Source organism: Salvia hispanica, chromosome 3 (assembly GCF_023119035.1).
Source record: "Salvia hispanica cultivar TCC Black 2014 chromosome 3, UniMelb_Shisp_WGS_1.0, whole genome shotgun sequence".
Lineage (NCBI taxonomy): Eukaryota > Viridiplantae > Streptophyta > Magnoliopsida > Lamiales > Lamiaceae > Salvia > Salvia hispanica.
The window spans coordinates 47,691,457-47,719,312 of NC_062967.1; the positions used below are offsets into that span (position 1 = coordinate 47,691,457).

Sequence of the window (27,856 nt, forward strand, 5' to 3'; positions counted from 1 at the left end):
CTCTTTCTTCTCTCCTATTTTTCCTCTTTATTTTTTTGCACTCCTAAAATCATGTGCCCAAAAGAAATGTCTCACATACAATGAGACGGACTACGGAGTACTAAATTTAAAACTAAAAACTCATAATTTTTTAAGGAATAGAAGATCAATAATGAATATTTAATGATTTCTTTTTGTGGTGACTCAAACTTTTAATGTATAAGTTCGAGATGAAACATCTTACTAATTGGATTGCATTTTATTATCAAATTGACATCATGACTTTTTTTAGCCGTATCAAATAAGGGTATTTGCTTGTAAATTCATAAATTTTCGTCAAATTATGATTATGCATACAAATTTTAGATTTTTTTGCGTAAATTATAGAACTGTTGATTTTTTATGATTTTAACCAATCTAATTTTGCATACCAATTTTAAAATTTGCGTGTAAATTAAGTATCAAACTACTTGTTTTATTTGATTTTAACCAATCAAGATTTTGGTATTAACATAACTTGCTTAGTAATATGTACTGCAATCCAAAGGAGATTCTGTGTTATGACTTAACCGCAAGGAGCTAGGCTTACTTCAATTTTGTCTATGCATTACACAAGTCATTTAGTTCGGTATACTTTTCTGATATTCCGATTTGTAGGTTTTTTTAAATTTTATTAGTACACTAAGAATTGTCGATTCAGAATGGCTTGAAATAATTGAATTTGTGTATATTCAGATTTAGATTTTCAAATAATCAGCTTCGGTTCAGATTCATTTTTAATAATAATTAAAATTTCAGACTGATTCGGATTAGGCAAAAATTATAAACAAAAATATGAATCCTCATCAGACATAAGCAGGGCCAAAAAATACACCCTAAAGCTATTAAAAAGTGACCAAAAAAAACAACATTATATGGTTTTTAAACCTCAAAAAGCAAAAAATAAAATAAAATTGGAAGCCAATCCTCAAGAAATGATGTTACCATTTTGTGCAAGACAAGCAAAAAAAAAATCAAAGAAAAAGCAAACTATACATAAAAAGAGTGCAAGCAAGCTCCTCAGTTGTCCCTTCATCTCTACATTACCACTAACACGGTGGAGCAGTTCAGCAATTGGAACGATATACTAGAATATAGACATCATCATCGGAGCCTTCAACAACGACACATAAAAAAGAAAAGCCAAAGCAAAACATAGGAAGGAGCAATGTGGGGAAAGAAAAAAATTCATTCAACAGAAAGCAGAAACAGGGTTACTGCTTTGACTCTGAATGACTAGAGGGATTCACGATCTTCGAGCATTTCAATTAAAGCTTCCATAATTATGAACGAAATGTGCGGACTAAGTTTGACATTAATCAACACAGAGACAAATATTACACAGACTACATTGCTGAGCATTAATGGTGGTTACCATAAGATGCAGTGATGATAGAGGAATAGATCCCCTCATGTAGTTGGCCAGATGTGAACTGTGCAAGAAAATTGTTTTGTTCAAGGAATATACACACACCTAACAAATACATTAGAAGTTATCCCAAAATGACAAAGGAGGGAGGAGGCAGCATACCAGGAAAGCAGGCTCATGCGACACATTGCGAAATCCCCCTCTTGAAAGCATGAAATAAGGCCACAAATTCACTGCAGAAAAGTGAGATATCTAATACTCAATGGACTTTCAACACAATAAAAAACCAATATTCCAAGATAAGTCTTAGTAAATTCCACCACAATAACAACTCTCCACAGGAAACTAAAATTTTAGAGACAGTGATATCAATGGGGAACTCAGTTCCATACAGGCAAAGGAACAGCAGAATCTACGTCCCAAGATGTGAGGCTCTCAAGGAACAAAGGGCGAGACTCTACATTATACGTCGTTGCCTCTACATGCTAATCTGTTGGAGGGAAAATGATGACTAGGCATGCAGATCCAAGCAAGCGGCTTCTAAGGTTAGATCACAAGAGGGATTCATATATTTTTTAGAGCTAAACATGTAAGTTTGGTACAGCTGCAAGAAAGGCATCAATTCACTACCATTGTGTCTCTAAATCATCCTAGAAGGTAGATTGTGATAGTAATCAAGATATCTAATCCGTTTGTTCTCCTAAATAGCACATACAATCGAGTAATCCAAGCATTCTAATTCAATCCGTTTGTGTTTTCAAAAGGGAATAAATGATAGCATAATCACAAAGCCAAATTTGCCTAGATAGTTACCCTTTTCTGTACAAAAAAGTAATATGTAAAGGCAGATGCACATTCTTAGTTAGTTATTCGAAACAATGTGAAGATGACATTCCGCCCTTGAAGCTGCAACAAATCTTTAGCTATCTCGGTCGCGTGCAAAACGTTATGCACAACTATGCCCCATTACAGGAAGAAGAGCTAAAAAGGTGGGAGTTTTATTCAACTTATCAGCATTTTACATGTGAGAAGAACACATTCATTTGAGAAAGATCAGCTACATACCAAAATCTGCAGCAAAACAGCATTTAAGATAGTATCACATCAACTATTCCTGCACAAATAAGGCATGAATCAAATACTATCTCCATTAACATTCGCCAATCAACTCCCAAAGCAGCCATCTAATATCTTACTACTACTTGTTTAAACTCATTTCGCTGCACCGCATAGTGCTTTAATTATCTTAACTTAGCAAGATTAAAAGTTTCCTTTCTTCAAAAAGCTCCTTGAACTATATGGATTACACTGGCTATTCAGTAGACCCAAACAATTGATCAATGAAAACAAACTGTCAGACATGAAAAAGGGCATGTGAGTAGAATCAAGGTGTCGCAAATTAACAAAAAGGTGCTGAATAATTGAACAAGCACAGTTCAAAATCAATACTGTAATCCTATAAACAAAGAAACCAAAAAAGAAAATCAAAGCTGCAAAGTAAATAAGAACCCTAAAACAGTCTTGAAGAGTGGCGGCTATTTGGAAAATAAACCAAACGGCACTGACCGAAAACATTTTCATATTTTTAACAATTCAATAATGTCACGAAAGCGCATCTAGTGTAGTGGTATCATAGTACCCTCCCACGGTACTGACCGGGGTTCGATTCCCCGGATGCGCAAATGTCTTTTATTTTGCACCTGGTTTTGTTTTGCTCAGATATTATTTTGGGTATAGGGCTTTTGATAATTGAGAGTAGATTTTTTTTAATCATGGGTAATTGAAAGCAAATCTGAAACTTGGCGCCGCCGGAATCGCTAGGTAGTTTTTTCTTTTTTTTTAATTGTTTTAAAATGCTTTTTTATTACTTCATGTTGGATGCAAATTGAAATATTGCACTTTTAGAAATGGGGAATGCTGTTAGAGCATCCTTAACGCACAGGGGCCGGGCTGCAACTTGCGAGTCCCGGCCCGGGAACAGTGTTGGAGCATGGCGTGTCACAGCCTGGCACGGTCCCGAAGACGCAGTTGCGTCCCTGAGCCGCACCAGCACTTCGTCCCGGCCCGGCGTTACCGGTGCCCATGCCGCAAAGGTTGCGTCCCGTCCCGACGTTAATTGTGTGCGGGCCGGGCCGCAAGTCCCCTCGATTTATTCATTTATTTTTTAATTTTTGTTTGCCTATTTATACACTTGATTTGCTTCATTCTAATACTTTTCCACACAAACTCAATTTCAATCCTCTAGTATTTCAATCTCGGTTTTAATTGTTCAACGTATTCTATTTTAGGAGTAAAATAAGTTGTAGTTGTGAATTGTGCAAAATAATAGTTGTGACCTGCGGGGTTAATGGAGTTGTGGTCTGGGATTCAAATTTAGGGGAATGTTTACGTGGAGAGGACTTGCGGTCCGAATTTGGGATGGGGTTAAGGATACTCTTATAGCCTCTACTGGGAATACATAATTTGAAGCATAATTGCATAGGATTTTACAAAAAGTGATAAAAAAAACCATCGTTTTATTATCGGAGAGGATCACCTACGACAAACCTTAATCCATCTCCTAATACATACACACATAGTACATAATAAAGGATGGTGAGCTTCATCACTCATGTATGTGTGTATGTATTAGGAGATGGATTAGGGTTTGTCGTAGATAATCCCTAAAACTATATACTCCCTCCGTCCCATAAAAGTTGAGTCGTATTCCTTTTTAGTCCGTCCCAACAAAGTTGAGTCATTTCCTTTTCTAACAAAAGACAAAACATCTAATCACTCTTCCTTTATTCCATCATTTACTTTACTCTCTCTTATTTTTCCTATTTTTTTCATCTCTCTTATTTATTTAATATAAATTCTTAATCTCCGTGCCTAAAAATTTTGTATCAACTTTTATGGGACGGAGGGAGTATAACAATTTCGTTTTTTTTTGGTGTTGGGTTAACTGTAGGAGTTCGGTGAGTACGGGAGAAGTCTGACACGAATTCTTCAATTCGCACCCGCACGCACGACACGTACAACAAGTCTATGCATACACATTTATTTTCCGCTCTCTTTCCATATATATAAACCAACTCAACCTCCAAAATCCAGAGAAGACAATCCGAATCTACGCCATATATTCTCCGCCCACTCCTTTTTCTCTAACTCTAAATTGCAGGGAAATGAGGCTTCTCAAGGTAGCCACCTGCAACCTGAATCAATGGGCAATGGATTTCGATTGCAATATGAAGAACATCAAGGAATCCATTTCTAGGGCCAAAGAAGCCGGAGCCGTCATCCGCCTCGGCCCCGAGCTTGAAATCACCGGCTATGGCTGCGAAGACCATTTCCTCGAACTCGACACTGTCAATCACGCGTAAGCGCCTCCTCTATTCTATGCTCTGCTGCCGATTTTTAATTACGCAGGGGACGGATGATCGAAGTGACGTATTATTAAGTGTTCAGTTACTGCCAAATTCAATTTCAAGTGATGCAAAATCGTGACCACTGAGTTTAAATCTACTTTGCAGTAGATCGTTTGGTTATTTCTGAATTGCTATGCTGTTATGGAAGTGTTCATAGTAGAATATGCTAATGTAAATATGCAATTAGCTAACTTGATCCCTGAAATGCAATCAATTGGCTCTTGTAAAGCTCAGATAGTTTTTATACATTGTGATTGATTTAGCATCAAACAAAATGTTGAGTTGTTAATAGCTTACAACTTGGAGAAACCTGCCCCCTTCATTATTTTTATTGTGACATTTTGAACAATCATTTTACAGGTGGGACTGCTTAAAAGAATTATTAGTAGATGACTGGACTGATGGCATATTATGTAGTTTCGGTATGCCTGTTATCAAAGGGTCAGAGCGCTACAATTGTCAAGTGCTATGCTTGAATAGAAAAATAGTGATGATACGTCCAAAGATGTGGCTGGCAAATGATGGAAACTACAGGGAGCTCAGGTGGTTTACGGCATGGAAACAAAAAGGGCCTCTTGAAGATTTTCTGCTGCCAAGTGATATATCTGAGGCTATATTGCAGACAACAGTGCCTTTCGGCTATGGATATATCCAGTTTCTAGATGTGTAAGTCATCATGATATCCAACCTAATTTTTTTTCTAACTTTTGATGTTGATCTCTTACCATTATTTTTAGTCCGTTTATACTAACGTTATACCGGCTCATTTATCTCATTATTTTCTGTGATTTGCGCTCAAGAATATAACCCTAATTTCTAAAGTGAACTTTTTGAATATTAGTAAACTAAAGATGCGTGATCTTTTAAAGCGGGATTTTGTTGATGGAGATTAGGTGTAAAACTAATATTTTGGATGAAGCATATATTTTATGAGGCGCATATAGGTTTATTTTATCAAATGCCTCTGATGATTCATGGTATACATCAATTCTAGTCACACCAACCAGGTTTTGCGAGTTATGAGTTTCATCTTTGGAATAACCGGAACTCCTGTTTTGATGCATTATGTAGCTATACAATCTGAATCAGGTTTATAATCAAGCATCATGCATGCAAGCTATAGTTAAACATTTGAGCTTGATCTCTGGAAAACTGTTCACAAATTCTACTGCTTTAAAACTTTTTTTCCTTGCTCAGAGCCATTGCTGCTGAAGTTTGCGAGGAACTTTTTAGTCCCATGCCCCCTCACGCTGAGCTCGCTCTGAATGGCGTTGAAGTATTTCTGAATGCTAGTGGAAGTCACCATCAATTGCGTAAACTTGATATTCGTCTCCGTGCTTTTATTGGAGCTACAAATACCCGTGGAGGTGTTTACATGTACAGTAATCAACAAGGATGTGACGGCAGCCGCCTTTATTATGGTGGGTGACCCAGCGTGAATTTTTTTTCCACAGTTCATACTATGGGTTGTTGTTACGGCTTATCTGCTCTATATCCCTTAAACAATAGGGAACAATTAAGACATCTAGTACTGCCGGGGCTTTCACTATAAGCATCACTAAAATGTAAATGCAGCAAATATTGGCCCTCCAGTTTTCCGTTTCAAGTTTCAACCTGGTTGCTTAAACTTTGATCTTTGAAATAAAGGGATAGCTTAACACCTCTAACTTTTCTATAGCCATTTCTCTTATTGTCACAAACTGTGGATATGAAACTTTGTTCCTACATATGTCATCCTCAGCCTGAATGCTCAAAGTTTTGAACGTGGAAAATAGGTGGAAGTCTTTGTAATAAATGCATTACTAAGTTTAGTGTGGGTTGTCATATTCTGGAGTTGTTAACTTTGGTGTCATGCTGTGTTTTCTGGGAACCTTTTGCTTGATGAAAGAAAGACTCTTGGAAGTTTACTAACATTCTCTCTCCATCCTAATATTACTGTGACAATATATTAGAATGAGTCATCTAGACTCTCAAGAAGTGTCGCAGTTTATGATGAACCGGTATATTGAACTACTTGGATCTCATTATTAAATTGGAATGCTTAGATTATGGTCCACTCCTTTTCCTTGTGATGCAAATAATTTATATTTTGAGGAGTCTTGTTTGATAACCTCTTACATTCAGATGGATGTTCCTGCATTGTGGTGAACGGTGATGTGGTTGCACAAGGCTCACAATTCTCCTTGAAGGATGTGGAAATGGTGGTTGCTCAAGTAGATCTAGATGCAGTATGTACTACTACAATTTCTTGTTAGGGTCTTGGAGGAAGTTATTTACTTAATTCTGAATGGAGAACTACATAAAATAAAACAAGATTCTTTTTTTCAGAATTTGGTTATCATAACTGGTGCTCATCACATCATTTGTATAATTTGATTTACGGAAACTTCTCATTGCAGGTTGCCAGTCTTAGGGGATCTATTAGTAGCTTTCAGGAACAAGCCAGTTGCAAACCAAAAGTTTCCTCCATTGAAGTACCTTATAGACTTTGCGAGTCTTTTACGCTCCAAATGTTGCTTTCAAGTCCTCTAAAGGTGAGGAATTGACGGGTTGACAAGAAAATGTTCCAATACTAATGCTAACACGTGTGTTAAATTCCTGTCTGATAGTTCATGGAGGTAATATAGAGCAAACATCCATATTTCATGATGAATGACTTCAGTTCCTAAGAAACTCTTTGATTAAAACATTTATTTATGCATCAACCTCACTCATTTGTTACATCCACTCATTGGTTACCTCTTGCATTAGAAACCTTACAAATCCAATCTTTTTTACTCATTTCTTTGAGGCTTCTTGTATGCTCTGTTTTCTTCAAAAGAAAGTTAGAGCACCTAGATCACTTCAGCCTATTCATTGCTTATGATCGTCTTGGACATTAAGAAAACATGGGATCATATCATGTATGGGCTCTTTTATTCATTTCTTTATTTCTTTGCTATTTGTCTATTAATATAGATGCCTCTGTATGAGTAGCCAAAATAAAACCATTGCAGTGGCAATACACATCTTACATTTATCTCATGTGTTTGCATCAATGAAAGTAATATACTGGCAGGGTTATTTATATGCCACCATTATACTTTCACTTTTCAATTATTTACTTTCTACTTGATGTTCTGCTTTTAGAATTTGAGGATCTAAGCTTTTTTACCCCCTCTTTTAAAAATATGTGCAATTTGAACCTCCAGAACAATAGTAGCTTCATTTGTTAAAGTTTGCTGAGTGACTTCTCATTCTTTTCAGATTAAATATCATTCTCCCGAAGAAGAAATAGCTTTTGGGCCAGGCTGTTGGATGTGGGATTATTTGAGACGAAGTGGTGCATCTGGTTTTTTACTTCCACTCTCAGGTGGAGCAGATAGCTCATCTGTTGCTGCTATAGTTGGTTGCATGTGCCAGCTAGTAGTGAAAGGTAAATTTCTTATTTAACTTCATCCCCATTAATTTGTTGATCTGTATTCATTGGATTAATGATTCAGTCGCCACCCATCTAATCTGTTAAGCGAATAGAGAGGAGTATCATTTTTAACTTCTAAATATACATTCAACATGCCCCCTCATGCATAAGCTGGTTACATTTTTTTTTGGTTCATCAGAGCTTCGCGTGAAGAAATGGGTAGTGTTAAGATTTGAAAACAAGACCTTTCATTTTCCTTGGTTCAGTTGGTTATGATACCACTGAAGTATCAGTTCAACATATTATATATCTGCAGCGTGATGTTCTCCTCCAGCCCTTTGTTTGGGTTCTGATTACAGCGTCTATGTTAAATTTGTGATAATGAGGGTTCTTATTACATCTTTAACCATCCATTTTCTCATGTTATTCTCAACAAAGATGAGGTAAACTCCAAGGGGCTTTTATGAGCCAGTATATATTTGATTTTTTGTACCCTTTTCCTCTTGAATTCAACAGAATGATGATCCCTCTTTTTCATTATTTGTCTGTTTATCCTAAAACTTATTTAATTGCCTTAGGCTACATAAATTGGAAAAGATAACATTGCATGTGATTGTATGAGGCCTTTATTCAATCCTCATGTGTATTGATTGTGAGGTTTGTTACTTCAGCAATATCAGAGGGGGATGAACAGGTCAAAGCTGATGCCATAAGGATTGGCCATTATACTGATGGACAATTTCCAACAGACAGCAAAGAATTTGCCAAACGTATATTTTACACTGTTTTCATGGGGTCTGAAAATAGGTGAGAATATGTGGGTGGGATCATTTAAAAATGTTTCATCTTCATTTCTCTGTTTAAGTTTCCAGTTATTCAGCTTATATTTATTCTTTGGGTGGGATAATTCGTGCCTTCTTGTTGAAGCTTATGTGCGGCCTCTGCAGTTTGCATAGTCTGAGATAGCTATAGATCTAATGATTTGCAAAAGACAAATTAACATCCCCAGTCTGACCTTAGTATCAGTTTTAAAAGTTTTATTTGCGGTGTCTTCAGCTATGAAACATCAAGCATTTCTTGTGAAACAAATTTTGTTATTATAGCTGAATAGGATGATACTCACTTAGTTGTTGATGAGCTTTCAACCTAAGTAAAGTTGTGTAGAACCTAAGTAAAGTTGTGTAGAATTTTAAAATTTCAACAATAGATGTCTATTTTGACTACCTTCCTTCTATGGCACTGGCAGAATGTGTCATTTAACTTTTACTTTCTTTTCGTGATATTTTCTTGTGCCGTTAACTTACTTTCGTTTATTGTAGTTCTAATGCCACAAGAACAAGGGCAAAGGTGCTTGCAGAAGAAATTGGGTCATGGCATCTTGATGTCTCAATAGATGGAGTAGTTTCTGCTCTGCTCTCTTTGTTTAAGACACTTACAGGAAAACAACCACGATACAAGGTAAAATCTGAACAGATGACATTTACAACATTTTTGCTTGTATCATAATTTCATCTTGGAGTAAGTATATGACTCAACATTTATGCTGCAGTATATCTGTATATGCAGGATTCCCATAATTGAAGTTGCTTGTTGTATTGCTGTTTTATTACAGGTAGATGGGGGCTCTAATATTGAAAATTTGGGACTGCAAAATATTCAAGCTCGAATCAGAATGGTCTTAGCATTTATGCTAGCATCACTCTTGCCATGGGTTCATAACAAACCTGGTTTTTATTTGGTCTTAGGGAGCTCAAATGTCGATGAAGGATTGCGTGGTTACTTGACAAAGGTACTCCCTCTGTAGCTGAGTCGTATTCTTTTTCGGGTTGTCCCACTATAACTGAGTCATTTCCTGTTTTGGCAAAAAGTATTTTACTCTCTTTTCATCTCTCTACCTTTTCCCTTTCTACTTTATTCTCCTTTTACTCAACTCATTTAAAACAATTTTTCTTAAATCCCGTGCCGAAAAGAAATGCCTCTACTACAGTGGGACGGAGGGAGTACTACATATGACTAATGTTACAATGGTTCTTGGCAAGGTCATCCTTATTTTATATGCATTCATAGTTGTATGCTTATCAAAATCATTTTGTCAGTTTGAACCTTTACAAAAAAACTAAAACTATGTTAGAAAAGATTCAGGCAACTTTTTGCCTATAGCTTATGATTGGTTTCACTTCTAATGCCTCTATCAAGCTTTTAGCCTCCACACAACGGCTGACTTCACTGTTGGATCTTGAGCATCACTGAATTCAACTTTTCCATTCATTATAGCATGAGATTTGGTGGGTGCTCATGATTTTTTTATGCAGTATGATTGTAGTTCTGCTGATATAAATCCTATTGGAAGCATCAGCAAGCAAGATTTACGAAGATTTTTAAAATGGGCTGCTGTCGATCTGGGTTTCTCTTCATTAAAAGAAATTGAATCTGCTCCACCCACTGCTGAATTGGAGCCAATACGATCCGACTACAGCCAGGTATCTGATCACATAGATACAAACATGTCAAACAAAGCTAATTTTTCCTTCCAATCTTTCACCCCCTTCTTTTAAGTTTCTCTAATCCTGTATGATCTTTTCTAGTCATTCTGTTTATTTACATGTAGCCATTGTCCTTCAACACAGGGATAGTTTTCTCCTTGATATGGAGGCGGGACGTTTTTGTGTTTTAAGTTCTTTCATCTTTGTATGCTACTGATAAATGCTGATATTGTGCATGACTAATATATATTTTCTTAAAACACAGCTGGACGAAGTGGATATGGGAATGACATATGAAGAACTCTCGGTATATGGAAGGCTGCGAAAGATCTTTCGCTGTGGACCCGTATCCATGTTTAAGGTTTATTTTACTTTTTGTTTATGTTATAACCTTTCGACTTTGCTCTTGACAACTGATCACCCTTCTTCATACATGCACTTATCTCTCTTGTGCAATTAACAAGGTTGATAGTATAAGGAAGCATTGTTAGTGACAACCGATAATTTCATTAGCGATTCCAGAAATGGAACAATTTTCTGCAAACTGCTCATTGCTATGTAGTAATTGCCAGGGAAAATCAAACTTAAAAATACAAGGATCTGCAGAATGTATACGTAGTTTTGTGGAAGCTAGGATTTATTTGCATGCATAGGGATGCTGTATTATGTGTATTCCTGTTTGCATGAGGATCCTATATATACTTTGCAAGTCTGTGTTTCTTCAAACTATTTTTTTCTTCCGGTGATTGTCAAATTAGTTTACTTTGTTGCAATCTCTGTTTGAATAATTTCTTGTGTTGATTCATTTTCTGGTATCCATGGAAGAATCTCTGCTACAAATGGGGAACAAAGTTAACTCCAGCAGAGGTTGCTGAGAAAGTGAAATATTTCTTCAAGTACTATTCTATCAACAGACACAAGATGACAGTTCTAACTCCCTCATACCACGCAGAGGTACTATTGATTGAGCAAGTGAAGGTTTTGTATGTTCATTTTTCTCTCCTTTAGCTTTCATGGGCCGGTTCTAACTATTTTTTTTGCTGGACTTCAAATGCCTTGTGCAGAGTTACTCACCAGAGGATAATAGGTTTGATCTACGCCAGTTCCTATATAATGCAAGATGGCCATATCAATTCCGGAAGATAGATGAACTTGTGACACAGTTGGATGGTGATAGAGTGGCTATTGCAAATGAAGCATCGGGGCTCAGATCAGATGGTGGCATGGGTGTCGTAGCTGCAGGTTCGGGCAATCCAAGTGTTGGCTTGTAAATTTTGCCATGGCCTTATAGTAATCTCAGTCGCGATCGATACTCCCCTCCACCTTGAATCCATGATGCTTGGTGTAATTTATGTGTTTTTAGTGTTTGTATATTAATGTCAATTTTAACTTGAGGTAGATGTCATTGAAAAAAAATAAAATCTTTCCCCATGTTTTCTTGACGAACTGTTGATCAGATTAGTGATCGAATAAAAAACAGGGAACAACACTAGGAGTGATAATTCTTGAAGCAATAAACACTTCTTATTATAGAATTCCATCTATGTCTGTCTATATGCTGCATATCGTAAAATATTATTTTCCATCGATTGGATCTTCTCATTCAATTCATAGCCACATCAATCAGATTCAGTATATCAACCCACAAATTTTGTCTACGAATTATTAAGATATTTGTAGCTCGACCCGTATTAAGCTTTGAAAACAAAATTTGTGAAAATGATACGATTGGCAACTCACAAAAAGCTACCGAATAAATTGACTATCCACTTTACTACTCTTTCTACCATGTTTTTAATTGTATCCACTAACTTTAATATGTTATCATATTATCTTCGTTATCCAGTAATATTATACTCCTATTTTCACCATGTGTGCATCATTCTTTTAAAATGTCTTGTGTACATATTATTAGCTATATTTAAAAATGTGCATATGGTTCGACTCTATAAATTTATCATATACCAATAAAAACGACTGTACTATCAAGTTTCATAAAAAAACACAATTCCCTCTAATAGGTAAAAGATTTTATATTGCTTTTATGCAAGTGGATTCTTTTTTGACACATTTTTAATTAACTACATAAGTGGCTGACAGATGGTTGCATCCATTGAAGCTTAATCTTATTCCGTGTTAAATCTTAATTAAAGTAATCCACATCTTCTCGTATCTCATCTCATGTCCATTCCACCAAAAAAGATTCCCTCAATGGCGTCCCATTTCGAATTAAAAAACAAGCGTGAACATACATAGTCATGTTTGCTTATAAATGAGTTTGAGGAAACATAGGTGCAGATTGAATAAAGATGAGGGTGTTGAAGGTGGCGACGTGCAGCTTAAACCAATGGGCAATGGATTTCGACAACAACATGAGCAACATTAAGGAGTCCCTGCGCCGAGCCAAAGCCGCCGGCGCTGCCATCCGCCTGGGCCCCGAGCTTGAGATCACCGGCTACGGCTGCGAGGACCATTTCATGGAGCCAGACACCATCACCCACGCGTAACGCAGATAACTCATCTATCTTGAAATTATATAACTAAATTTAATTTATAATGTGTGTTATTTATCTGTGCAGGTGGGAGTGCTTGAAGGAGCTGGTGACGGGCGATTGGACGGAAGGGATGCTGTGCAGTTTCGGGATGCCGGTGAGCAGAGGGCCGGAGCTCTACAACTGCCAGGTGCTCTGCCTCAACAGGAAGATTCTCATGGTGCGCCCCAAGATGTGGCTGGCTAACGGCGGCGGCAGCAGCGAGCTCCGTTGGTTCACGGCCTGGAAGCAGGCGGAACCCCGCCTCGATGACCTCCTGCTGCCGCCTGATGTAGCTCAAGCCATCTCTCAGCCCACCGCACCTTTTGGATATGGATTCATTCAGTTTCTTGACACGTGCGTTAGTCCCCCTTTATCACACAGTTTCTCGACTTATTAATTTCACTCTAATTTCTGGTAAATATTAGTAATTTTATATTTAATACTGGTACCATATTGGTGGTATGCATATGTGATATCAGCACTGATGCATGCATTTTAGAATTATATTTTATATATATTCATAGATATGTAAATTGTTTTTCAATCAATTTGACAACTACATGATGTGTTGTGTTGGTTGTTAGAGCTGTAGCTGCTGAAATCTGCATGGAATTATTTTGTCCTGTGCAAGTTCACCCTGAATTGGCTTTGAATGGAGTAGAAGTTTTCATGAATGCAAGTGGAAGCATTCATCTAGTGCAAAAGATGGAGCGTCGTCTTCGCACTATAACCACGGCCATGTCTGCTCGTGGAGGAGTTTACATGTACAGCAACCACATAGGATGCGACGGTGCTCGCCTTTACTATGGTATTGCTATCCTAGCCCTACATATTCATATATACCAACCAATTCCAAAAACTAGTGATTTTGGATTGCAGATGGATGCTCATGTATAGTTGCAAATGGAGATGTGGTTGCCCATGGCCAACAGTTTTCACTTAAAGATGTGGATATTGTTATTGCTCAAGTAGATCTAGACAAGGTATGAAACTCAATTTAATTACTCCAAAACATTTTGTAATTGTAAATCAATGTATATTGACTGATTATAATATGATCAGGTGGTGAATTTGAGACTCACCCCCAGTAGCTACAAGGAACAAGCCAGTTGCAAAAACAAAGTTCCATCAATATTTGTACCTTACAAGCTTTGCCACTCTTTCAAGCTCCAAAACTCAATTTCAACTCCAATAATGGTAATATCATCCCAATCAATTATAGATTTGAATATGCATTATTGAGTTTGTAAAGTATAAAAAATATAGGTCGAGTATCCAAGTCGTGAAGAGGAAATAGCAATGGGAGCAGCTTGCTGGCTGTGGAATTATCTGAGGAGAAGTGGTGCTTCAGGTTTTCTGCTTCCACTCTCTGGTGAAGTTGAAACTTGCTCTGTTGCTGCTATTGTTGCTTGCATGTGCCAACTTGTTGTCAAAGGTTAATTCAATCACCTTTTAATTATACTTATATCTTAAACAAATATTCTTTCAAGTATGAAACTTTTTTTTTTATGCAGAAATTGAAAATGGAGATGAACAAGTGAAAGCTGATGCAGTGAGAATTGGCCACTACAGTGATGGGCAGTTTCCAACGAATGCCAAAGAATTTACTAAACGCATATTCTACACGGTTTTCATGGGAACCGATACTAGGTGAGACCGATAGAACCATATGACTATTGCTTTGTCTACCGGTTCAGTTTTTAAAACATTGGTTTGATGTGATAGTAACGAAGCCTCAAGTTCAAGCAAGCAACACTCGAGGGTGGTTGCTGAGGAAATCGGGGCATGGCATCTCGACGTTGCAATAGATGGAGTGGTATCTGCCCTGCTCTCCTTGTTTCAAACTCTCATCATCCCTAAAGAGGTACATCACCTCATGGCTTTTTTCAATCCAAACTAGATTAACTGTTTCTTATATTCGTAGTTTCAGTCATGTATTATATGTTGACGCTTGACAAAACACAAAAGTAGATATAGAAATAATAACTGTTGTTGAGTATTAGAGGCAGGAAAATGGGAGCACAGATATTGATAATTCAGCAATAGTGAAAATTAGGAGTCGAACAAGAATGGTCGTGGCGTTCACGTTAGCCTCACTATTGCCATGGATCCACCACAAATCCGGCTTTTATCTGGTGTTGAGTAGCACCACTGCCGATCAAGGATTATCTGGTAATCTAACCAAGGTCTGATAATTAGTTCTCTACTATGGTATAATAATACTAGTACTAAATTTTTAATTTTACTAATAATGATTGGGATAAATAGTATGGTTGCAGCTCTGGTGACATAAATCCAATTGGAAGCATCAATATGAAAGATCTTAGAGCATTCTTGAAATGGGCTGCAGTCAATCTCGGTTATTCATCCTTAGCACAAACTGATCAAACTAACACTCTTGAATCTTTGGTATATACTACTACTATAAGATCAAATTAATTTTACTTAATTTAACTCATCATTTTCATAATTTTACTTTATCTCGATCGATCCACATTAGGAGAGGGGAATGACAGAGGAAGAACTCTCAACATATGGAAGATTGAGAAAGACTTTTCATTGTGGACCAGTATCCATGTTTGAGGTATAAAATGGAGTTCACTATTTTTCATTTTAATAGTAAATGAATTGAGATATATACTACTACATTGTGTTGTGACAGAATCTGTGCGAGAAATGGGGCGCAAGTATGAGTCCAACACAAATAGCTCACAAAGTGAAACATTTCTTCAAGAGCTATTCCATAAATCGACATAAGATGACCATTCTAACGCCTTCGTATATAGTGGAGGTATACAAATTTGAATTAATAGTTTTAAATTTAGCATATCAATTTATAAATATATTGCATAATCAAAAACTTTAAATTTGATATGATTTTAATAAAATCGGGTTCCAATCAAAGTTATTATCCCTAGATTATTATCCATGTTGATTTAGCTAATGAAGAAGATTTAATTTATGCAGAGTCAGTCATGTGAGGACAATAGAATTGATCAACGGCAAATCCTTTACAATCCAGAGTGGGCATATCAATTCAGGAAGATAGATCAACTTGTACAACACCTTGATGCTCAAGGAGAAGAAGCTCTTCCAAATCCACAAATCAAAAATTCATGATTGTATATCTTATTGTTCTAATGAAATTCTAGTTTTACTTTTTCATGAGTTATAGTATTTTATTCTACAAAGAAGATTTCTCCAATTTTACTAGTATTTCAAATAGATAGGAGTATAAATCAAATAAAATTATTAGTTACTCTAGTTATCCTAAAATTCTAAGGATTCTTTGGAGTTTTCTTCTTTCTTTTCCTCTAGAATTGCCTTTCAAACAAGTTATGACATGAATGTTACAGCAATAATATTTAAACAATGTAGTATTATTATTTAGGAAACAACATCAAAATTATTTCTGCAACCGAATTCCATTATTTTGGATAGATTCCATTTGTTGATATCAGGACCCCACTCTGAGCAACACCATGTTCTGGTAATGGTATATACTGTGGTACTATTCAGCTGCAGGAATGAAACAATTAGAATACAGAATAATTTATGTAATTTAAGTTATCGATCAATTATGCTGGAATATAATACTTCGGAGTATAACTTAAGGATTGCCCAAACCAAAATACATAATCATTAATTATAGTCACCAAATTCCATTATTAAATGTGTTATGATTTGAGTATTAACTGAATCAGTTGATAGTACCAGCTGGTATTATATCACTTATCTAATCATTATACTAGAGAAGTCCATGCTTAGATATTTGTAATCCAACTTTAAGTTTTAAGTAATTTATAAAATTACTAATACGAAGAATAAATTATTAGGGATTAAAATCAAATATATAAACTAAAATAAATAATGCTAATATGTACGGAACATGTTGGATTTGGATCTTTATAATTTTATTTGAAGAAAATATCAGTTCTATATAGACAATGTATGATTTTTGCACAATCACATAAATGTATTGAGTAATTCAACTTAATTAATTAAAATTACAATAACATCGTTCGCCTCAAAATAATGGCACAATTTTATCATATATAGAAAAGTGCAAGAATTATGAGTTTTACAAACCAAAGGTTTGGAATCAAATTCAGAAAACAAAAACGAAAAATATATGCACCTTGTCCTTATACACAATTTTACACCTATATTTAATTCCCTATAAACAATTCTCCAAAGTCCAAAACCATCATCACTCCTAACTGGATTTATTAATTCCAAACTATTTTTACTTTTTAGCGAGATCATGTGGAGTTGCGTAGTGATTTCTGATTGCTTTCTAAATTAATAGGAAACTGATTTTCTTTAAAAAAAATATAAATGAATTCTGCTAAGTGGATAAAACGAAGGATCAAACGAAATTAATTAATTGAGAAAACCAAAAATATACTACTACTACTATCAATTGCTAGGAAAAATGGAGACGCACGTGAATGTTGTCGATGACATTATTTATTTATTGTAAATTCGTGATTTCATTTCGTTCCTTATTTCTTACTACTATTTCTTAATGCTGATATTTTTTCTCATTGAAAATTTAAAATGAGAATAAAGAATACGAATTGAAAGTTGTAGAATAAGAAAGAGGAAAAGATGAATTTAAAGAGTGATAGTTTATTTCTCCTATTTTTTATATAATTACATATTTTCTCTGTCACAGTCACAAACATTCTGTTTTCCTGCCTCACTCGATGTTTTTAAATATAAAAATGTTATTAGTTTTCATTTTTTTATATTTTAACGGACTATTTATAAAAAATTATGTACCATAAAAAATATTTCGCATACCGAAGATATTAAATTTAGGTCATCCGCATCCCCGTCTCTTAACCGTCCCATCTCTTCATTATTCATGGATCCTACTGTACTTTTCACCTCATCTCTTAACTAAGAGACAACACTTGCATCCCTCCATCTCTTAATCAGTTCATCCCTTAACTATTCATTCAATTTTATTTTTTATTTTTATTTCCAACAAATTTAATTAATAAAAACACACTTTATTAAATAAAAGAAAATTACAATTTCAAATCCTAAAAAAATATATAAAAAACACATAAATTAAAATCTTATAAAAAAATAAAAAAGACATAATTTAAAATACTAGCAATTAAAAACTGCACACTTAAATTCAAAATCTCAAAACTCAAATCATAAAAAAAAATGGAGGCAAAGAAGCAGAAGGAGTTCTCTAGTGACGATCATCTAACGGTTGTCAAATTTTTTCCAAATGTGCTCCATTAGATCCTCGTGGAGTTGGGCGTGAGTGGTAGAATCACGTGTTCTTGCCCGAACACACGACCGCTCTTGCAAAGACGGATGCACTCTACTGCGAGGCGGACTACTTGCGGTAGAGCTTCCCGAGGTTTCAGGGTCGAACCAATTTCCCGCCTCAGGTCCTTCGTCGGCGACAATCATGTTGTGCAAGATTATGCACGTATACACGATGTCGACCATATTCTCCATAAACCACGTACGAGCCGGGGCTTTGATAATGTTGAATCGAGCTTGGAGAACCCCGAACGCTCTCTCCACATCCTTGCGAGCAGCCTCTTGCTTCTGCGCAAAAAGAGCTTATTTTTCGTTCATCGGCCTGTTGAACGTCTTCACGAAGGTTGGCCACTTCGATAGATGCCGTCGGCAAAATAGTATCCCATTATTCAACGCATTTGCTCAAATGGATCCATGAATGGATTAAAATTTGGGAGAAGAATAATGTTTTGAGATGAAGAAGAGTGAGAATAGAGAATTTTTTTTATGGTGGATAATTTGTGGGAATGATTTGATATTTATAGAAGTGATTGGGGGATTAAAAAAATATTTTAAAGAAGAAAAAATCAAAATTTTGAAAAAAACGGCTATAAACGGTTAGTATATTTTTGGGATTTATTTTTAATTTTTGATTTTTTCCTGAATTTAAAAAAAAACAAAAAAACAAATATTTTCAACGGATATAAACGACGCCCATTCACGGGCCGGTGAGTGGGCGTCACGGACGAACGGGAGCTCGCCACGTCGCCAAGGCGCGTGGCGAGCTGGCTCACCAAACACCTCTCTCGGACGAGCTTCGCGACGAGTTGGGGACGAGACGGGAGCTTGCATCGCTGTCTCGATGCGATCTCATCTCGGAGACGAGACTGAGCCCGCATCAAGACGCGATGCGGATGGTCTCACGATCAAAAGTAAAATAAATAGGTGGCGAGAATGAGTTATGGCTTATGGGCCAGCTATGGACCAAAAAAAACAATCTCAAAATTTGCTACTAGGAGTATAATTTATGTTTTTTTTATCTGTCACGTTACCATTTTTAATTTAACCACCATCCCTGCAATAAGACATCTTATCATAAACCATAACTTATTTTAATATTTTTATTCTTTAGTTCTTTTAATTTTCAATTTAGAAAATAAAAAATATAGATTAAAATGTCAATATAATTTTAAAAATACTGCACAGATATTATTTTTATTTAATTAAAATTCTTACATTAAGTAGAAGAAGAAATGTAGGAATTTAGAAGACAAAATAATGTACATTAAATTTTATGAAAAAACAAAAGATGAATTCAGCAGCGGCTGAAACAGCTGCAATTAATGCCGGAAAAGTATTAGTATGAGGGTATTATGACTATAAGAGCATCTCCAAGGGAGAAAGGTAAGTTGAGAAGGTATATTTCTCATTTACCTTCTTAAAAAGGTAATTATACCTTCTTAAAATGTAATGAACTCCAAAGGAAGAAGGTAAATTGAAAAGGCAAATAAAAATAACTAACTTTTTACCTTTTCTTCTAAGAAGAGGTAAAGGTACCTTCTCAAAATGAAAGAAGGTATAATACCTCTCCAAATACCTTTTCCCTTGGAGCATGAAATTTTATCAAAAAGAGGTAAATATGGTAGTTATTTCTATTCACCTTCTCATTTACCCTCTCCCTTGGAGATGCTCTAACATTGGTGATAACTTATTTTTTAAATTGTCACATCCATCTTATTAAGATTAAATTTAACATTTTATTACGATTAATTGAAAGAAACCCTTAAAAAATTATTAAATCGTAGTATTTCAATTAACATGTTTATTCAATACTGCTTGATTGCAACTGACCGCAGGTCTTCCGTCAGATGATTATTTTAATTGAGGCCCAATCTCTAACTATGAACTGGAGTATTTCCTATAAAAAATGTGTAATTGGCTGTATGACACATTACATTCACTTTAAATTTCTTCATTATTGTGCTTATTTCGAACAATATAACATAGAATAAGGTTGATAAGTGATTTATGTAATATAGTATGTGTCGATTCAGGTTACCTGGAGGGGCAGGTCCAATGATTTGTTTTGATATTTGTCAAGAAAAATAGTGGAATCCTTGCTCTCTTCTCACGCAACGAATGTAATCATTATCCTATTTATTTTTCTTTTATTATCCATGCTAATCATGCCCAATCATTTTGTTATTTACATTTGATTTAAACAAGTGAATAATATAAAGGGGTAACAAATTTTTTCGACTAAACGTGCATTCCTTAAATCAATCTTGTGGAGGTCTTAGTTAATTTAATCCTAGCTCTCATAGGTCAATAATTTAATGATAGTTTTATAACATGTGATTAACAAATCGGATAGTTTTGACTTGCATTCCTAGCTGTGGACTATAAATCCATCCATACTTATTTTTCTCATGTCAGCTAATATTTTTATCTTCCAGTTCCGGTACTTATAATAGCGCCCTATCTATAAATCTACATGCTCTAGCCGATCTGCACACTCTATCTATGGGGCGTTATTATATGAGGGCGGTGAGATCAACAATCCACTCGCAATAGATGGCGATAAAACTGTCATTCGATCAACGATTTCATCGTCCTTTATTGCGAATGTTATAAGCTTTTTGGATACATGTTAAACTGGATCAATTTAGATAAGCTGACAATTAATTATGAATAGTTGATACTATGATAAAAATAAAATGCAAAAATTAAAAACTTGAAAGAATCGTAATAACTGCATTATGTTATTCTTGGATAATCAACTCTTTTACATCCAACTTTTTATATTGAGTTTAATTTAATATTTTAACAAGAAAGTATATCTATCTGATTGATTTAAATTGATTTCTTCATTTCTTAAATAAGTATTCTGGTTGTTTCATTCAAATCTTCTCTTCATTCCAACTAGTTTCGACTCTGAATCAGCATTGTTGCCCTCGGCTGTATCCGGCAAAGGCGCTATCAGTCTTCAATCACAGCTCCCACGATTCCTTCGTCACTTTATGGTCCATTGTCTCCAAGGTCTAACATCGACCAATTTTTATAGGGATGAAAAAAATAAAATTTTAAAAAGTTTCTAATCATTTTCTCACAAATTTGATTCTAGTGGCAAGATTGATTTGGAATGTATGTAGATTAATCTAGTGACAGAGAAGATAGCGATGAGAGTGATCGTGGTTCAAAAGCGATTTTTCAAGCCATGTAATTCAGGAAGAGGCTTCGCATTCTCTCAAGATGAAGACGAAAACCTCTCTTGTTCACCGGTGTCGAAGATTGGAGAGAGAGAGAGAGAGAGTCGTCTGACATGGATAACAAAGATAGATGCTTAAACGACATTGCTTTAGTCCATTACAGTAAAAAATGCCACTGTCTTCTAAATAGGGATGTCAATCAGGTTGGCCAATTGGATTTCGGGCCAACTCTACTCGAGTTGCGGGTCAATTGGGTGCGAGTTAATCGGATTATGATTTCTTTCGGGTTATAAAAGTTCAACCATAACCCTAAAAGTTCGGGTTTCAGGCTAGCCCAACTTGTAATCGGGTTGCTACCGATAAGATTAACATGCAATCAATCCAATAAATAATGATGAAAATTAGTTATATTCATAAAATGTAAAATATTTAAGTAAGATAAATTCGAGATATATAATCTTAAACTCAATCATAAACATGATAAAATACAAATATTTGAGATATTTCGTGAAATTTTAATGCTTGTTTTAAAAATTTAAATATTTTTTTTAGTAAATTTGAATTTTTCAAATTATTTATATGAATTATTATATTAATAAAATTCGATATATAATTTATGCATTTAATTTAAATTTGAAAGTTATTTTTTAGATATTTATATTTAAAATTAATCAATAAAGTGTCGAATTAGGAGTAAAAAAAATAGAATAATACTCCCTCCGTCCCATAAAAGTTGAGACAAAACTTTTGGGCACGGAGATTAAGAATTTATATTAAATAAATAAGAGAAATAGAAAAAGTAGGAAAGATAAGAGAGAGTAAAGTAAATGATGGAATAAAGTAAGAGTGATTAGATTTTTTGTCTTTAGTTAAAAAAGGAAATGACTCAACTTTGTTGGGACGTACTAAAAAGGAATACGACTCAACTTTTATGGGACGGAGGGAGTAGAAATTTTATCGGGTTTTGAGCCAGCCTTGCGGGTTAATCAGGTGCGGGCTAATGAAGTTTTAATTTTATCAGGCTATAAATTTCCAGCCCTAATCTTATAAATTTAGCAGGTTATTCAGGCCAGTCCATAGATTACGGGATACACTGGCATCCCTACTTATAAATTATGCTAATATAGTACTCCTTTGAATCACAACCCTTTGTCATTATTAAATGCATAATAATGAGTAGCTATAATTATTAGTTTAACATAATGGACAGCAGCATAATTATTACAATAAATAAAGATAGCATCATCCAGCTTATACATTTAGTCACAATTATTTTTAATAATCAATTAGTCAGTAAATTATAACTATTGCAGTAGTTAGGAAAAAAATACACATCTTTAAATATCTCTGTCTGTTACAAAACACTTTATAGCAACAGCCAACATGAATGAAATTTGAAACGCATATATGGATTTAGTAGTTACATAATTTTTTCTACAACGATCATATTAATAAAAAAAATTGGGAGAAGTATAATATGGAATATTGATGGAGAATTGGTAGGATGAGATGAGAGATATGGTGTGATACTTGAAAATTACTGTTGTATCCTCACCTTCCTTCTTTAACCCCAACGGCCATATCTCAATCCACAGTATCTCTCACCAGCAAGCAATGAAGCTACACTTGAAAATGGTAGCCTGTATTAATCCCCCACCCCTTAATTAGTAGTGATTAATTAATCCTCTCCCATTTAATTAATTCCCCTCCATTCCATTTCACAACCCCCAATTTCCACTTGATCTTCCACATTCTGCAACAATGCCGGGTTTAGTCTCCGTCAAGACGCCGCCGCTGCGAATCACCGTCCCCGACGACCAGCCCCACACTCCCATCCGCGCGCAACCCATCAGATCCGACCCCAAATCCAGCTCCCCAGCCACGCGCCGCCCTCCCTCCCCTTCCCCCTCCACCTCACGCGCCAAGCCCTCGCCGGATCGGGGCTCCGCCAAGAAGAAATCCCCGCCCGAGAAGAATCTCCTCAACGAATCCTCCCTCGACAACCCGGATCTCGGCCCCTTCCTGCTCAAATTGGCGCGGGACACCATCGCGTCCGGCGAGGGCCCCACCAAGGCCCTGGACTACGCGCTGCGTGCGTCCAAGAGCTTCGAGAAATGCGCCGTCGACGGCGAGCCCAGCCTGGATTTGGCCATGAGCCTGCACGTGGTGGCGGCGATCTACTGCAGCCTCGGGAAATTCGAGGAGGCGGTGCCGGTGTTGGAGAGGGCGATCAAGGTGCCGGAGGTGGCGAGGGGTGCGGATCACGCGCTCGCGGCGTTTTCCGGGTATATGCAGTTGGGGGATACGCATTCCATGCTGGGGCAGCTGGATCGGTCGATTGAGTGCTATAAAGATGGCCTCAAAATTCAGATGGAGGCCTTGGGTGATAATGATCCCAGAGTTGCAGAGACCTGCAGGTAATTTTTACTATCTGATATTCAAATTGGCAAGAAATAGTTGGTAAATTATCTTAATTTCGCTCGATATACCGCAAATATATGATTTATTTTGGAATTAAGGAATTTCAACGGTAGAATTAACTTTAACTCTTCACCCCTAAACTCATCACTCATACTGATACACTTTCCTCAGCTTCTTCTCCGCTCCGTCTTCCGATACGTATGTTAATAGCTCCGGATTTTCTGATTTCCTATTCCTAAATTACCGAATAACCTACTCTCAAGAGAGAGCTCTTATATTAGCTGTTCATTTAAACTGAGATTTGAAGGTTGGGGAGAAAATAAAGTGCAACTTATAGATGCACTGAATTGGAATATCTCATTATCAGATTAGGCGCTTACCTGCATTTTAACTAATGATATGCATTTAGCCTGAAACCCAAATAAACCGAGACTAAAAGTAAAGAAGAGGGCTAGGGCCAAGAAACAGAATAGGGTAAAAAACTGTAGACCGAAATGGATTCGGGCATGACCAGGTGGTCTGTCGGGTCAGTACGTGTTTTGGGCAGACTGGTCCGTAAAGACATGGTATCTGTTGGGTCAGTAGGTGTTTTGGGCAGACTGGTCTGTAAAGATATGGTAGACCCAAATGGATCCGGGCAGGACCAGGTTGTCTGTCAGGTCAGTAGGTGTTTTGGGCAGACTGGTCTGTCAAGACATGGTATCCTTCAGTGTCTGGGTGTTAATTTTATGTAGAAAACTCTAATTCATGGCCATTGAAGGCATTGGGAAGCCAAATCAGTTGACTTCCCAACCATATAGCATTATTCAATTTTAGATTCTTTGCTTTTTTAAAAATTAATTATATGAAGTTGCTATCATAAACAAACGGTTTACATTCAGGGATATTGATTTTCTTGTCTTTTAAATTTTTTTGTTTCTACTTGATAGTCGAATTAGCATATGGTATCCATTTTATTTTCCTTCCTCATCTATTTTCTCTTGTTTTCTCAATCAATGAGATGAGTTTCAATTATCAATATTTCATGCAAGTTTTAGTTTTAATGTAGAAGACTTATCAGCACCTTGCAGCCTCAACCAAGCCCCAATTTGACTTCATTTTTCTTAGTTAATGCATTTATCTTGGCCAGCACATCCTCGCTGTCAGGCCATGTGTTGTTGGTGCAGGAATAGGTCGTAGATTATCCAAGCAGGTAGGATAATGTAAGAAATATAAAGAAGAGGAAAATTAGGAAGAAATTTCAAGGAGAAAGTAGGAAAACGTGGATGAATGAAAAAGTGAAGAAAACCTTAGTAGAAAAAATGAGAAGATAAAAGAATAGAAAGTAAAAACTAAAATGAGGAAAATGTATGAGAAAAGTAAAAAACGAGGACAATGTAAGAAATAAAAAGAAGAAAAGACATGAAGATAATCTAATAGAAAGTTAAAAAAGTGAAGACTTTAAATGGGGGAATCGAAATTAAGGAAATCTTGAAAAAAAAATGTACTTAGTATAAATGATAACATACCTATTCAATAGATAAATCATACATAGTACTATCTCATGACTAAATTTTGATTGTTTCTGTTATCAATTTCCACTGCTGAATCTTGCAGGTACTTGGCGGAGGCCCATGTTCAAGCCATGCAATTTGATGAAGCTGATAATTTATGCAAAAAAACTCTAGAAATCCATCGAGTGCACAGCCCACCGGCATCCCTTGAGGAAGCAGCAGACCGTCGATTGATGGCTCTCATATGTGAGGCTAAGGGTGATTATGAAGCAGCCTTGGAACACCTTGTGCTTGCCAGCATGGCTATGATTGCCAATGGACAAGAAAATGAGGTTGCAGCTATAGATGTTAGCATTGGCAATATCTATTCCTCTCTTTCCCGCTTTGATGAGGCAGTTTTCTCCTACCAGAAGGCACTCACTGTTTTCAAATCTTCTAAAGGAGATAACCACCCTTCGGTGGCCTCGGTCTTCGTCCGGCTTGCCGACCTGTACTACAAAACAGGAAAATTAAGGGAGTCCCGATCTTATTGTGAAAATGCTCTGAGAATATATGCAAAACCTGTACCTGGAACAACTTCAGAAGAGATTGCTAGTGGGATGACAGAAATTTCAGCTATTTATGAATTGTTCAATGAACCTGAAGAAGCTTTGAAGCTCCTACAGAAGGCCATGAAACTATTGGAGGATAAACCAGGGCAGCACAGTACAGTAGCTGGAATTGAAGCACGAATGGGAGTGATGTATTACATGGTTGGAAGGTACGAAGTATCACGGGGCTCCTTTGAAAGCGCTGTAGCAAAACTTAGAGCCAGTGGTGAGAGGAAATCAGCTTTCTTTGGTGTTGTGCTGAACCAAATGGGTTTGGCTTGCGTTCAGTTGTTTAAGATCGATGAGGCTGCAGAATTATTTGAGGAAGCTAGAGAAATACTGGAACAGGAGTGCGGCCCATGTCATCAGGATACTCTTGGTGTATATAGCAATCTTGCAGCAACTTATGATGCTATGGGAAGGTAATAATCTCATTTCTGCTGGATCGTGTCCACTTGAACAATAAATAAATAATTGAGGTCGAAGTCATTAGTGCTTATCGTTCACCTATAGTTCATCCAAGATATAACAACAGAAATTGTGCAGGCAATTTACTTCAATTCTCCTGGCCATCGCATATTAATTCTGAGATTACTTCAGCACTTCCAATATGGCCAAAATATGATGTCTGCACAGTTGAATTGACTAATGTTTGCATTCTGAGATGCTTCCAGCACTTAGATGTTACAGAATGTCGGTATTCCTATATAGTAGGAGTAACACTTTTGTTGACGATCCTTTAACAAGTCTTGGTTACATTTACAGAATTGAAGATGCGATAGAAATTCTGGAGTATGTTCTTAAACTGCGAGAAGAGAAACTTGGAACAGCCAATCCAGATTTTGATGATGAGAAGAAAAGGCTAGCGGAGCTGTTGAAAGAAGCCGGCAGGTCTAGAAACAAGAAGGCAAAATCCCTTGAAAACCTTATTGATCCCAATTCCAAAAGGAGTAATAAGAAAGAGACGTCCAAGAAATGGTCTGCATTCGGCTTTAGAAGTTGAGTGTGGATTTTATTTTCTCACAGGTAACTATAATTTCATACTATTATTTTATAAAGTAGAAGATTGTGAATGGTGTTAAGTTGTAATTTGTTGAGGCTTGTTGTTCCCATGGCTTTTGATTAGCAGTTTCATCCTCTTTTCATTTATTCTTTTCCTTCTATTGTTTTATTTGTTTCCATTTGTTAAGTGAATTGTGGGAAAGAAATGTCACTTATTATCTCCAAAGTGTTCAGGCAACCTGGATTTCTGTCCTCTTTCTATAACAACATGGCACTTATTTATGTTTTGGGTTGAAATTTCAAATAGCCATATTTCGACCCACAAATATACAGCAAAAGTTGATCGGTTTATTTTGTTTTTACAGCTTTTTTTAGGGGTAAAATACATATTGTTGAGAGGCTTATTTTCTTTTAAAATGAGTATGAAACTATCATTTCGCATAATTGTGTTTTGATATTTTCTCTCAGACTGAAGTCTAAGGAGTGTTATCTTACTACATTCATCCGGTTTAAAATTAGTTGGGGGACATCTAAGTTTCTAATCAAGGTTGTGTATTGGTAACATTTTTTAAAAAAAAGATCAGAAGTTATTTAAAAATGATAAAATTATCTTAATTTTTGTATGCATAATCATGTAAACTATCTTGTTATAAGCTAATGTG

General features: G+C 36.1%; 3 protein-coding genes, 1 long non-coding RNA gene and 1 other non-coding gene across 8 annotated transcripts; 4 read left to right on the forward strand and 1 right to left on the reverse strand.

Moving 5' to 3' along the window:
• Window positions 1-913: 913 nt before the first annotated feature.
• On the reverse strand, window positions 914-2,889 carry LOC125211741. The gene is made up of 3 exons (XR_007174561.1): window positions 2,453-2,889; window positions 1,550-1,620; window positions 914-1,451 (listed from the first exon to the last, which is right to left on the reverse strand). It is a non-coding gene; the product is annotated as an uncharacterized LOC125211741 (long non-coding RNA).
• Window positions 2,890-2,997: 108 nt separating this feature from the next.
• TRNAG-CCC lies at window positions 2,998-3,068 on the forward strand. The gene has a single exon. It is a non-coding gene; the product is annotated as a tRNA-Gly (tRNA).
• Window positions 3,069-4,470: 1,402 nt separating this feature from the next.
• Window positions 4,471-12,212, forward strand: LOC125214624 (glutamine-dependent NAD(+) synthetase). Its single transcript, XM_048115725.1, has 13 exons — window positions 4,471-4,745; window positions 5,155-5,460; window positions 5,992-6,215; window positions 6,919-7,022; window positions 7,194-7,328; window positions 8,041-8,209; window positions 8,866-9,001; window positions 9,514-9,652; window positions 9,807-9,983; window positions 10,507-10,674; window positions 10,943-11,038; window positions 11,503-11,631; window positions 11,742-12,212. The coding sequence occupies exons 1-13, from the start codon at window positions 4,552-4,554 to the stop codon at window positions 11,946-11,948; spliced, it is 2,184 nt and encodes a 727-aa protein (XP_047971682.1). The 5' UTR covers window positions 4,471-4,551; the 3' UTR covers window positions 11,949-12,212.
• A 662-nt stretch (window positions 12,213-12,874) lies between these two features.
• Window positions 12,875-16,376, forward strand: LOC125211990 (glutamine-dependent NAD(+) synthetase-like). Of its 4 annotated transcripts, XM_048111983.1 has the most exons (13): window positions 12,890-13,180; window positions 13,257-13,565; window positions 13,796-14,019; window positions 14,091-14,194; window positions 14,274-14,408; window positions 14,478-14,646; window positions 14,726-14,861; window positions 14,937-15,075; window positions 15,215-15,397; window positions 15,480-15,620; window positions 15,712-15,795; window positions 15,874-16,002; window positions 16,179-16,376. In XM_048111983.1, exons 1-13 carry the CDS (start codon window positions 12,987-12,989, stop codon window positions 16,329-16,331), a joined length of 2,100 nt encoding a protein of 699 aa, XP_047967940.1. In that variant the 5' UTR covers window positions 12,890-12,986; the 3' UTR covers window positions 16,332-16,376. The 4 variants fall into 4 exon arrangements, 2 of the variants coding, with proteins under 2 accessions (XP_047967941.1, XP_047967940.1); XR_007174590.1 differs by lacking the exons at window positions 15,874-16,002; window positions 16,179-16,376 and having other exon boundaries at window positions 12,875-13,180; window positions 15,215-15,383; window positions 15,491-15,620; XR_007174589.1 differs by lacking the exons at window positions 15,874-16,002; window positions 16,179-16,376 and having other exon boundaries at window positions 12,875-13,180; window positions 15,215-15,383; window positions 15,712-15,729.
• A 6,766-nt stretch (window positions 16,377-23,142) lies between these two features.
• Window positions 23,143-27,432, forward strand: LOC125214060 (protein KINESIN LIGHT CHAIN-RELATED 1-like). The gene is made up of 3 exons (XM_048114930.1): window positions 23,143-24,105; window positions 25,706-26,614; window positions 26,958-27,432. Exons 1-3 carry the CDS (start codon window positions 23,450-23,452, stop codon window positions 27,193-27,195), a joined length of 1,803 nt encoding a protein of 600 aa, XP_047970887.1. The 5' UTR covers window positions 23,143-23,449; the 3' UTR covers window positions 27,196-27,432.
• Window positions 27,433-27,856: the final 424 nt, after the last annotated feature.

What these genes read in the sequence shown, in the direction of transcription:
- LOC125214624 (XM_048115725.1), top strand. Translation starts at nt 4,552, where the DNA reads ATGAGGCTTCTCAAGGTAGCCACCTGCAACCTGAATCAATGGGCAATG. An exon ending in GTGCCAGCTAGTAGTGAAAG is followed by an intron (nt 8,210 to 8,865) that starts GTAAATTTCTTA and finishes TTGTTACTTCAG; the next exon opens with CAATATCAGAGGGGGATGAA. An exon ending in TGCGTGGTTACTTGACAAAG is followed by an intron (nt 9,984 to 10,506) that starts GTACTCCCTCTG and finishes TTTTTTATGCAG; the next exon opens with TATGATTGTAGTTCTGCTGA.
- LOC125211990 (XM_048111983.1), top strand. Translation starts at nt 12,987, where the DNA reads ATGAGGGTGTTGAAGGTGGCGACGTGCAGCTTAAACCAATGGGCAATG. An exon ending in CAATTTCAACTCCAATAATG is followed by an intron (nt 14,409 to 14,477) that starts GTAATATCATCC and finishes TAAAAAATATAG; the next exon opens with GTCGAGTATCCAAGTCGTGA. An exon ending in GTGCCAACTTGTTGTCAAAG is followed by an intron (nt 14,647 to 14,725) that starts GTTAATTCAATC and finishes TTTTTTATGCAG; the next exon opens with AAATTGAAAATGGAGATGAA.
- LOC125214060 (XM_048114930.1), top strand. Translation starts at nt 23,450, where the DNA reads ATGCCGGGTTTAGTCTCCGTCAAGACGCCGCCGCTGCGAATCACCGTC. An exon ending in AGAGTTGCAGAGACCTGCAG is followed by an intron (nt 24,106 to 25,705) that starts GTAATTTTTACT and finishes TGAATCTTGCAG; the next exon opens with GTACTTGGCGGAGGCCCATG. An exon ending in ACTTATGATGCTATGGGAAG is followed by an intron (nt 26,615 to 26,957) that starts GTAATAATCTCA and finishes TTACATTTACAG; the next exon opens with AATTGAAGATGCGATAGAAA.